At 39.5% G+C, this 12,240-nt stretch overlaps 1 protein-coding gene across 1 annotated transcript; it reads right to left on the bottom strand.

Moving 5' to 3' along the window:
* Positions 1-9,960: 9,960 nt before the first annotated feature.
* On the bottom strand, positions 9,961-11,910 carry LOC104887478 (uncharacterized). Its single transcript, XM_010672109.1, has 4 exons — positions 11,464-11,910; positions 11,070-11,406; positions 10,715-10,908; positions 9,961-10,296 (listed from the first exon to the last, which is right to left on the bottom strand). The coding sequence occupies exons 1-4, from the start codon at positions 11,908-11,910 to the stop codon at positions 9,961-9,963; spliced, it is 1,314 nt and encodes a 437-aa protein (XP_010670411.1).
* Between the last annotated feature and the right edge of the window lie 330 nt (positions 11,911-12,240).

The following is a 12,240-nucleotide window of genomic DNA, read 5'->3' as shown; positions in this document are numbered from 1 at the left end:
GAGAGCTTTAAGACCCTACTGTAGGATTGACGTATGCTCTAGATATTAGACAAATTGAATTATCGATGGTGTTTTCGATAGATTTTGAATTATAAACATATTGAACCATTGCCTAAGATTTTTTTTTTTAATTTCATATATTATCTTTTTTTTTTTACATTGAGTAAAACAAGATATACATCATTTCAAGTACAAAGTTTTGTCATACTTTAGGTAGAACAGTTTCTCATTTTTTTCACGAAACCCTAAAACTCTCTGTCTTCTCTCTACCCCACCCACGAAACCTTAGCCTCCCTCCACTAAATTCCACCGCAGCAGGCTCACTGGTGGCCGAAAGTTGCCGTCGGCGGATTTTCGTTTCATCCGTTTTTTCAGTCGCGGTTTTGGTGGCTTCCTGCGTTCGTATCATCGGCTCGCCGCCGTGTAGGTTTATGTCGCCGCCAGTAAGGGTCTTTCCCTTCCCTCCTCCCCAGTCGCGTCAGTTGCATTTCCCTCCCGGTTTTCCTTCGCCGGTCGGTTCCTCTCTATGCCCTGTTCCTTTGTTTCCCTGGTCGGTTTCCCTCTTCCCTTCCCCTGTTTTAGTTAATCGGGCTTCCCCTCCCCTTTCCCCCCCTTTGTTCGCGTGGTTCAGTCCTGATGTCACCCCATCCCCTGTACAATGGTTCGGTCGACTCCCCCTCCCCCAGTTGTGGTTTGGTTTTGTTCGGGCCTCCCCTTCCCTTACCCCCAGTAGTTGGGCTTCCCTTTCCCCGTTTCCCCTAGTTGTGTCAGTTATCAATTCTGAGGCTTTTTTCTCCGTAGGTATGCTAAGTTGTTTCGATGATATTAATCGGGTCGTCCGAGTTGATCAGAATTTAGTTTGTTGTTGGGTCTGGCTTCTAAAACTCATTTGCCAGTGTCATACGGGATGGTGGTGTAAGATTGTAGTAGTTTTTTTTGTAGTTTATTTGAACTGTTTTTTGAAGGAATGGGTATATTTCATGGATGAGAAATGTGAGTATGGTCGAGGCGTTGTTCGGTATTCATGGTTGGACGTTAAGTTTTCCGGTCTTCCAAACAGGTGGTGTGTTCGAGAGCTTAACATGTTGAGCTCTCCTTTTCGCTTGGCAATGATCTTCATGTTCTTTGCCTTGAAAAATCAAAATCTGCAGGCATCCCCCCAGTTTCATCTGGTGGTTTTCAGCTCCCCCCGTTTCTCCTACTTTCAGGAGAGTCATGATGTATGTACTCTCGCGAGAGAGTCATGAGTCACCTAGGAATGTGACTCTTCCACAGTTCATGAGCCTAGAATCCCACGTGTCGGAAGTTCGTTGGGATCGCTCATGCGGCAAGATGCAACTCTTGCCTTTGGTTCGTTGTCTAGATCGTGATCGACATTTGCTTCTCCTACCGCATCCATCAGTCATATGCGTTTTGCTTCCACCAGCACATTCATCGACCAACGGCGCACTACCTCATTGGCGACTCATTATTAGCCTTGTCTATTTGTGTTTTCTAGGACTTGTAAGAGCTCATATAGCTCCTTTAGGTTTTTTTTTGTTTTTTGTGTGGTTGTTTTAGTAATATGTTGTATTTTGTTTTTTCATCAATGCACATTTTCTTGATGTAAAAAAAAAAAAATTACAAAGGTTTCCTATTATATACCTATACAAAATTTTATTCCCCTCCCTTCATATATTCTAATGCTACCTTATGACCATCTTTTACATAGTTTTTTTTTCTACCTTTTGTATGTTTACATATGAACATAGTGATGACCAAAATTTTATGTCATCAATCAAATCCTTTGCATTTGTAATTGTGTCGTGCTCATTCATAAGGAAGGTAATTGCCATTTGTGCACTGGTGGATAATTGTATGATTGGTCCTTTTTTCATATATTATTAGTTTAATCTTTTTTCATATATTATTAGTTTAACATGTTCTCTTAACCTTGTGATCTTGTTCAGATTCTCCATACTTTAGAAGTTAGATTAAAATAACAATCTCTCTATGGATTCGATCCTACTTATGCTAGGTACTACATTGTTAGGAGGTTTTGATAGCAATTTTTTTGACAGTTGTACAACAACCTATCACCTTTCCGCTCTTCATTAGTTAGGGGATGGCGGGCTGCCATGGATGTTTTCATCCATGGAAACCCCTTTTCATCTCTTGTTTTGGGTTTCTAATTTTGTTCTCTTATTTTGTTCAATTAGCTAGTCTCTCTTTATAAGAGTTTCTCATGCGCTGCTATGAGAAATTTTGTTATTGTGGAGATCTCCTATTCCCCTATGGGAGTCTCAAAGTCTAGTTTGTTTAGTTTGTTTAGTTATTTTGGCAGGTATGGGGCATTGTTCTCGTTGGTTGAAGTTCAAGACTATTAGCATGAAGGTATTGGAAGTTCAAATACAGTCTACATGGTCAGAACAAAAATATTCTTCTCCAAATTAATTATGTCAGAATGATAGGCGATTTCATTGATAATGGTTTGATTAAGCAAATATAAGGTGCCTACACCACATTATTCAATATGATTCAGTGTAGTTTCATTAAAGATGAAGTTGATTCGATCTTGTTTATATGTATTTTATTTTTCTTCAATTCTTTGTCATTTGACTTTTAATTAATGAAAATTCTCTTTCAAAACAGAAAAAGAAAAACAAATTTGACTCAGATGATGAATTGAGTTGGTTGTGTTTTGGCCGAACTCCCTAGTGAAAACCTCTTCTAGCATGTAGCAATATATTGTTATTGTAACCCACCAGATTTTGAAAGGTGATTGTTAGTAGTTGCATGATAGCATTGGAAAGTAATCAAGGATAGCCGTTCAAAAGGAGATGGAAGCATTCTCTTGGAACCACTAGAGGAGCTATCCCTTGGGGCCTTGTGCTCCAACTTGCTTAATTTCCCCACATTGATGTTTAAGATTGTATTGATTCCATTATATGGACTAGAGGCTATAACTTTTATTTGCGTAACATATAAGTTAACAACTTATTCCTGTTTATCTCATAAAATAGGGTTTGACTCATCATTTGGGATAATTTCTATTCTAACGTTATATTGTCAAGTTCTTGTTAAAAGTGGATTAGTCCCAATCAAAGGGCCGTTGCTTGTCCGAGGTTACACTCAAGAGCAGATTCTTCTGAATAATAGTATTTTTTTTCAAACTAAAGTAGTTAACTAGCTTACCAGGTAATAAAATGAATAAGAAAAGCTATAACTCCTTCGCAAATTAATATGCATATGATATGAAAATTTGATGTGCGATGTTTGCAAGAAAATCAATAATATTACTAGCTTGATAGTAAACAAGAGCTATACTAAGGATTTTTTTTTTTAGGATTTTTTGTCCACAACTATCTTACTTATGTTATTTTTTGTGAGAAACTAACTTATTTACAAAATATTGTACAAAACTATCTTTGTTACGTTATTGTTTATTGAACACTACCTAAACACTTTTTCCAACATTGACTGTAGTTTTTAAATGAATAAAACCTATTTGTAAGTCACGTAACTTGTTATTTTCCTTAGCTTATTTTATTTTCACTTCTATTTTTCCATCTCTTTTTCTAAACTAACACACTTTCTGCTTAACTAACTAAGGATATGCACTCTCTCTCCTTACCTAAGGATATGCACTCCTATCCTTACTGAACTAAGGATATGCACATGGGTTTTGTAAAAAATAAAAGGGGCAATAAAATAAGGAAAATAGCAAGTCAACCATGACCTGCACATGATTTTACTTATCGGAAAACTACAGTCAACATTGGAAAAAGCTTTTAGGTAGTGGTCAACAAATAATAACGTAACAAATGTAATTTTGTACAAAATTTTATGAATAAGACAGTTTCTCACAAAAAAGAGTATGAGTAAGTTATTTATGGACAAAAAATCCTTTATTTTACAAGTATCGTAGACTAGAGTACTTATATAAGGCAGGGCCCAACCCAAATTTAGGACTACTCCCCCATGCTAAGGATGTTGTTACAAGATATCACAAAACTTTTAAGATGTTTTCAACCAAAATGAGCCTAGGCGGGAAATGCGGCCACTTAGGTCCTAGGCTAGGTAGGGGGCCCAAACGAAATTGGTAAAGGCTTACAAGCAAGATCTTTAGAGAAGTGAATTTTTTTTGCTAGTAAAGATAGGTTTCCATGGCTGTACGGGGTCGAATGCGGAATGTAACAAAGGAGGTTTGTTCCTTTGCTGGACTAAGAATGTTGTAATGTCCATCCTCCTAACCACAAAAAACTATATTTGCTGTAAGATAGCCGATGCGGCTGCTAATGAATATTATATTATGTTTGTTTACGGGTCGCCTTACATTTCCGATAGAACTGATATCTGGGACAACATTTCAAACATAATGGAAAATACTAAAGGACAATGGTTGTTGATAGGAGACTTTAATCAAGTGGAAAACAAGGACCAAAAGCTAGGAGGATCAAAAATCATAAAAGGGGCATCCAATTTTCTTGACTGGAAACTCAAGACTAGCCTATTGGATATTCCTTACCAAGGTGTGAACTTCACCTGGACGAACAATAGACAGAAACAAGATGCAATATACGAGAGAATTGACAAAGCATTATGCAACAGCGATTGGAAGGGTAGATTCCCAGAAGCAGAGCTATGGAATCTCCCAATTTTATTGTCTGATCATAGCCCTATAGTCCTACATCTGCATCCAAAACAAAACCCTAAAAAGAGGAGACCATACAGATTGGACGCATGGAGCCTGAACCATGAAGAAGTGGGAGATATTATCAAAGAAGAATGGGAATTGAGGTACGAAGGATCACCCTCTTTTGTCCTACAACGGAAGATTCAGAACAGCTTAAGAAAGATAAGAGAGTGGTGTCTCAAGTTCAAGAATCACAACAGGATTGACTGGAAGGATATTAACAATGAATTATCAATACAACAAAGAGAAATCCAGGATGTCTCTCACGCGGAAAACGACCAAGAAAATAGAAGTCGGGTACTAAGATCCTTAGATGAGAAAACAGTCTATTGGAAGCAACGAGCAAAATCCAAATGGGATGAATTAGGAGACAAGACATCAGCGTTTTACTACAAAAGTGTAAAGGGTAGATCAATGAGAAATGAGATTAAGGTTATCAAAAACTCAGAGGGAAACTGGATCTCAGACCAACCTAGCATCAAGGCGCTCTTTCTACACAACTTCAAAGAACTTTACCAGGTGGGCAATACAATAGACGATAAGATCAATCAAGAGGACTTGATTTTCTCTCCAATAACTAAGCTCTTTCAAAGCCACATAGAGCACCTGAACGCTCCATTCACAAGCAAGGAAATCCGGGATGCTTGTTTCAGCTCAAAACCCCTTAAATCTCCAGGGCCAGACGGTACGCCCCCAATCTTCTTCCAAGACAATTGGAACACAGTGGGTCCTGATGTGATTAGGAGTGTCCTCTCTTTCCTAAACTCCGGTTTCATGCTCAGAGAGCAAAATAAAACCTTTATTACTCTGATTCCGAAGAAGGATAGGCCCCAAGAAGTGAAAGACTTCAGACCAATCAGTCTCTGTAACACCTCCTACAAGATCATCTCAAAGACACTAGTAAACAGACTCAAAAGCATAATGGGAGATCTGGTAGACAAGTACCAGAATGCATTTGTTCCCGGAAGACAGATGGCTGACAATTGCTTAATTTCGCATGAAATCACTAACTGGGTTAGGAAGAGGAAAAAAGGCAGTAGCTTCGCGGGAATTCTGAAGGTTGACTTGAGTAAAGCCTACGACAGAATAAGGTGGGATTTTGTTGAAGCTATGATAAAAAAATGCAATTCCCGGGAAATTGGATAAACTGGATTATGCAATGCATAACAACAGTTTCATACGCTATCTTAGTTAATGGGGAACCCTCAAGCAACTTTATCGCCACTGCAGGTTTAAGACAAGGAGCCCCCTATCATCCTACATATTTATTCTTTGTATGGAGGTCCTCTCAAAAAACCTCTCCCACCTCCAAGAAACTAAAGAGTTGGAAGGCATCAAAATTGCAAGAAATGCTCCGGAAGTGTCCCACCTTTTCTTTGCGGATGATGCCCTATTCTTCTTCAAAGCCAAACCAAAAAATTGTTGGGCGATCAAATCAGCCCTCTCTTCCTTCTGCGAGAAATCTGGAGAAAAAATCAATTTTGAAAAATCACACGTAATCTTTAGTCCTAATACACCCCAAAAGTTCATGAAAATCATGAGAAGGCCCCTAGGTGTCACAAACAAGGAGAAAATTGGCTCATATCTCGGATGCCCAATGGAGGTAGATGGCCGATCCACTTCCATTTTCAATGATATAGTTACCAAAACCACAAACAGGATACTTACGTGGAAGTTCAGCAATCTATCTCAACCAGGAAAACTAATACTAATAAACACAATACTCACCACCCTAGCCTCTCATATCATGACAGTTTACCTCCTCCCTCAAAAAATCACAAAAAAACACTCTTCGATCCTTCTCAGATTCTGGTGGTCTTCGTCAATGGGGAAAACTCCAATTTATTGGAGGAAGAAAGAACTTCTTCACAAGCACAAATCTCAAGGAGGCCTAGGTATGAGAAACTTAGCGCAAGTCAACAAGGCTGTCCTCTTCAATCAGGCTTGGAGAATTCATAAGAATAAAGAGTCTCTTATTCACCAAATTTACGTAGCCAAGTACAAAAAAGATCCTATTCAAATGGCCATGGATGATGAAGTCCCAAGAAATAGTTCATATGCCTTCTGTAGCCTGCTCAGAGCCGGGTGCGCTCTCAAGAAAGATCTGTACAAAAAGCTAGGCAACGGGAAGCAAATTAGAATAGATAGGGACAAATGGCACCTGAGTAAGCTTTTCAACCCAAAGATGCTAGAAAACCATGCGGATAGAGTTAATATCATAATGGTTGATGACCTGATAAGCACCAACAAGGAATGGAAAGCAAACATTATTTGGAAGATCTTTCCACCGGAAGAAGCAAAGGAAATCTTTGCTATGCACATCCCGCGCGAGGAGTGTGAGGATAGATTAGGTTGGAGTCACACAAAATCGGGTAGATATTCGATCAAATCGGGGTATTGGCTTCTTCATCAAGAAGCTAACATACAAGACGATAAAGCAACTTTCTGGAAATATTTCTGGAAGTCAGATATTTTCCCAAAGTGGAAACACTTCATATGGAAAATCCTAAACAACGCTATACCATCAGCGGACAACCTCATCAAAAGGCAGAATAGAGGGATAAATCCAACTTGCTGCCTGTGCAAGACGGAAATGGAATCAACAGCGCACCTGCTTAGGGATTGTAGCATCGCGCAGAGAATTTGGAGCTCCTCGATGGGAATAGTAGCTTCACAGGGATCTCATTTACCGATTCATTCCTGGATAAGAAACTTTTTGAACCTCCTCAAAAAGAAGAAAGGTGAAGAAGCCCTCGAGATGGAAATAAGATTTATATCCACTCTATGGGGAATTTGGGTGCATAGGAATGAAGTTATTTTCAAGGAATCGTCAGTAAATCCAGGGAGAATAATAGATTTCATCAACGACCCTTCCAAAATGTAAAAATGTCAGCTAGTATCTTACAATTAGGAGACAGGCACGCTACTATGAAGGCAACATCACTAGTTTGCTAGGTCATGTGCAACTTTTACCTGGTCCCTTGCCACCTTCTCTACCTGACACCACTTTAGAGATCCGGTAATTTGCTTGATAGCACGTACCGTCCAGCTAATGACAATATCTGGCGCTTTTGAGGAACGTAGATAACTTACCAAAAGAACAGATGCTACTCTGATAAGGACTTGTGTGTACCCTTGACTGGAGGCCCATTTTAGTGCGTGATAGCAAGCCATGGCTTCTATTTGTAGTGCCGAGGTTGCATGCTGAAAGTCCCTTGTCCCTTTACATGTGTTCATATCCCATCCTGTAATATCCATGCATATCCCCGTATCTGGGACGCATATTCCTAAGAACCATCCGTCTACAGAGTGACCTCGGGGATACCATGTAGGTGTTGACCTATGTTGGCAAGCAGGAACCTTAGTGGGGAAAGGGGGCTAAGTAGAGCAGTTAGAGGCGCTCTTAGAGGTATAAGTGTGTTGTGTTTGGAGGCCATCCAAAATGAGTCGTTGAAGTTCAGTGGGTGTGATATTTTGGTCTCAAAAAATACTATTATTCCTCAAACACCATATTCCCCATAATATAGCTATGTTTGTTGACATTCTAGCCCATCTTCTTTTCGAAAATACCTTAGCCAAGCTATAAGCCATTAGGTAATTGGATGCTCGGGAGTTGAGTTGAGGCATTCACTCAAGAGACCATTTGTCCAGGCCGAGATTGTCCGTGGGCAGCAACTAAACAGATGATCCAAATCTTCCTTGCCCGAATGACATAAGAGACATTGATTAGTGGTTCTGATATTTGTTCTGAAAATATTGTCTGTTACCGCAAGGCTGTTATGTAGTATTTTCCAGAGGAAGAGTTTCCACTTTGGCATGATATCCAAACTCTAGAGGTGTCTGAAGAAAGACAGTTCCTCCGGAGATTTCATGCTACAAATTTCTTTTTTCTTCCAAGAGGATGTGGTAATAAGATTTAGTGTTGTACTTACCGGAAATGGTGAAAGGCCAGTAGGTTTAGTCAGAGGTGTCCTCAATTAGAGGGAGCTCCATCCCCAATATTGCTTTAACACTGTGGGAGGAAAAGAAGTGGTAGATCATATTGAAGTTTCACGTTTGCTTAGTGGGGAGATAAGTTGGCTAACTCTAAGTGAAGTTGCTTGAGTCAAAGTAGCATCATCCTTTATGATATGCACTCTGCCATTGACCCACTTACGTTAGGAAACCAAGATGTGGTGTTCATTCCCCACTTTCGACACATTCAAATATCTGAGGAGGTTTTCAGCCATGAGGATCGGAGGCCTCTAGAACCCCACGAGTTGTGGCTTGAATGTCGAAAAATTTATGGACCTAAGGAAGTATATTTACCAAAGACTCTAGCAAGTAGCAAGTAGACTCCTGTGATTACTGTAGGTACGGACCACTCTTTTCATCAACAAGGCCTTGTTAAATATACCCACATTTCGGATCGGGAGACCACATGCACCTTTAGGGAGGTGGAGGAGATCTTTGGACCACCATGCTATTCCGCTCCCCTGGTTATTAGACCAGAAGAAGTGCACAATCATGCTGTCGAGCTTGTTGGTGATAGATGTGGGAATGTGAAAAACTCCTAGAATGTGAGATAGGAGGCCACTAGCACAAAATTGATAAGGATGAGTTTACGCATCTTAGAGAGTGATTTCAAATTCCAGTTGGAGATCATAGTGGAAATTTATTCAGAAGGAGTGTGAACTGGCACTTTGGAGAAGATTGGAAGTCGGTCTGGTCCCTAGATAGGTACCCACTAAAATCCTTGTGTCCATGCGCATGAATGCTTTATAAGAGTCTTGTGACACTAAGGGAATATTAGGACTGAACTTGAGGAAAGATTTTTGCAAATTCACTATTTGACCTGAAATATCACAAAACCTGGATACAAGAGCAGACATGTGCTGGCAGGCGGGCGGGGATGCTTTGAAGAAGAATAAAGCATCATCCCCAAAGAATAGGTGAGAGACTTTGGGGACTCCTCTCCTGGTAGGTATCCCTTCAAATAACTGGATATCACTAGCTAAATCAGTCATGCGGGAGAGAATGTCCTACCTTGCCGTAGGCCACACTTCGATTGGAAAGGCGCAATCAGTTCGCTATTACAATAATTTGGTAAGATACCGTGAAGATGCATTGGTACAGTTGGATCTAGTGATCTGGAAAACAATATGCTTTTAGTATTTTTTTCGCTAAGTAAGATAGTATGATATAAAATCACCGAAACAATTTACAACCTATAGACATCTTCAGAATTAAGTAGCCCAACTAGGTTGGCCCCCTCATAAACTGAAGTGCTTAATCAAAACTGATTTCTATATATTTTCCAACTTCCTATCTATCCACATTTGATCTCTAGTGCTGATTTTCTTTGGAAGAACAAGCCTAATTCTTAGCTGTACAATATTTTTCAACTTCTTAAATACTACCTCAGGCCTCCAGACTACTTGGTTACAGATTGCTTCATTTCTCACCCACCATATCTGGTACACCAGATCACTGAACACAGCTGCAATAAACTTCTTTTGCACCCCTGTTCTTTTACTCTTTTGTATGTAGTGAATCTGCCTTTGAAAGGTCTTGTGAACAACAGATAAGCTCAACCAATTCTCCATACATATTACAAAGAGAAGAGGTGATATGGGATCACCCTGTCTCAATCCTCATTTAGAGCTGAAATATCCATGGATAACACCATTCACCATAAGAGAGAATTTTGGGGTCCTAACACAAGTCATGATTAACTTTTTACACTTTTGTGGGAACTTTAGAGTTGTTAACATTTCTTCCGGAAAGTCCCATTCTATTGTGTCATAAGCTTTTTTTAGATCTAGCTTCATGATGCAACTAGGTTTTACATTCTTCCTACCATAGTGTCTCACTAGATCTTGACAAACCATGATATTATGGGCAATGTATCTCTCTTTAACAAATGCTCCCTGATTCTCTGCTATGTTTTCAGGTAGAATCATATTTTAGTCTATTACAGATCATCTTTGTAATACACTTATACATGGTATTACAACATGCAATAGGTCTGAACTCACTCACTAAACTAGGACAACTCACCTTAGGAATGAGTGTTAAAATTGTGGCATTCAGTTCAGTTAGAAGCTTACCACTATGTACAACATCCAGTATTGCCTGGGTGACTTCTGCTCCAAGTATATCCCATGCATCTCGAAAGAAGTGTGTCCCATATCCATCAGGCCATGGACTCTTGTCACCTGGGATGGAAAAAAGAGCCTCCTTGAACTCCTGTGCTGTGTAAGGTCTTTCAAGTAAGTGAATGTGCTCCCTTGTCAATTATGGCCCCTTCTCAATCACCACTATCTTCACCTTTGTTCTATTCACCATAGGAGAACCCAGAAGTTGCTTGTAATAAGCTAAGAATTCCTGGTTTACATCCTGAAGATTGTCTTGCCAATGTCCGATCCATTCATATCATTTATAGCATATATTGTGTTCTGGAGCTTCCTAGCCTTGATTGATTCATGAAACAAGGCTGTGTTTTCATCACAATCTTTGCACCATCTCATCTTTGCCTTTTGAGATAGAAAAGCAAGATAACTTTTGTGAATAAGCCTATAACTCATGCAAGCTTGATATTCTTCACTCCTTAAAACTTCATCATGAGGACTCCTTTGCAACTCTTCTTGACAGGTGATCATTTTATGATAAGCTGCTATATCCTTACTCTGAATCTCAGAAAACCCTGCTGCATTTAGCTTCTTCAAAGCTTGTTTTGTGTGCTTCAAGTTCTGAACCACTTTGAACATAAGAGTTCCTTACACCGTTATTCCCCAGTTATCTCTCACCAGCTCAGTAAAATTTGGTGCTGAACTCCACATCTTAAAATACTCGAAGGGGTGTTTCCTTATCACCAGATTAGGGTATATCATAATCACAACAGGACTATGATCAAATTGCCCTTTAGGGAGGAAATGAGTCATAGCTGTAGGGAAGTACTCTAGCCACTCCTGGTTTATCATTGCTCTGTCAAGCTTACAAAACACACGATTTTCACTAAAATGCTTATTATTCGAAGTATACTTATTACCAGTGCTAGCCATGTCCTGCAGACCATACCTTTGTACACACCTCTGTAGTCTATCTGTTTCTTGATGTCTAATTATGGAACCAATTCTCTCATCTGGATTAAGAACACAGTTGTAGTCTCCTGCTACTACCCATGATATCTGTATACCATTTCCAATGCTCTCCAAATCATGCCATAATATATACTTCTCTTTCTTTTGCATCATTGCTAGCATAAACAATTGTACAATGAACCATTTGAAGGCCACTCACAGGTTTGAGCAGACAGTGTATCACCTGACTAGTGCACATAAGAATATTAACCTGAAAGCTTTTACGATTCCAAGCCAAAACAATTCTTCCTCCTCCATGATAAGAAGAATTAAAAGTGAAGCACCACCCCTTAAACAAACTTAGGTAAATCTCACCCATTTTGTGAGCCTTCACCTTTGTTTCAAGGAGCCTAACTAAGCCAACTTTCTGGCTATTAATCACCAGATTTACATCTTTTTTCTCCTGTTGGCTGTTGAGATCCATCACATTCCATATTAAGATCT

This window comes from Beta vulgaris, chromosome 2, assembly GCF_026745355.1.
Source record: "Beta vulgaris subsp. vulgaris cultivar EL10 chromosome 2, EL10.2, whole genome shotgun sequence".
NCBI classification, from domain to species: domain Eukaryota; kingdom Viridiplantae; phylum Streptophyta; class Magnoliopsida; order Caryophyllales; family Amaranthaceae; genus Beta; species Beta vulgaris.
Note: the sequence above shows the minus strand (reverse complement) of the source record. Positions and strands in the feature narration are given on the sequence as shown.

Bases quoted from the DNA above. Each gene is read 5' to 3' on its own strand.
- LOC104887478 (XM_010672109.1), bottom strand. From the start codon at position 11,910: ATGATGCAAAAGAAAGAGAAGTATATATTATGGCATGATTTGGAGAGC. The intron at 11,407-11,463 runs GTGAGAGATAAC...AAAGTGGTTCAG, and splicing joins CACCAAATTTTACTGAGCTG to AACTTGAAGCACACAAAACA. The intron at 10,909-11,069 runs GCAAGACAATCT...GACCTTACACAG, and splicing joins TATGAATGGATCGGACATTG to CACAGGAGTTCAAGGAGGCT.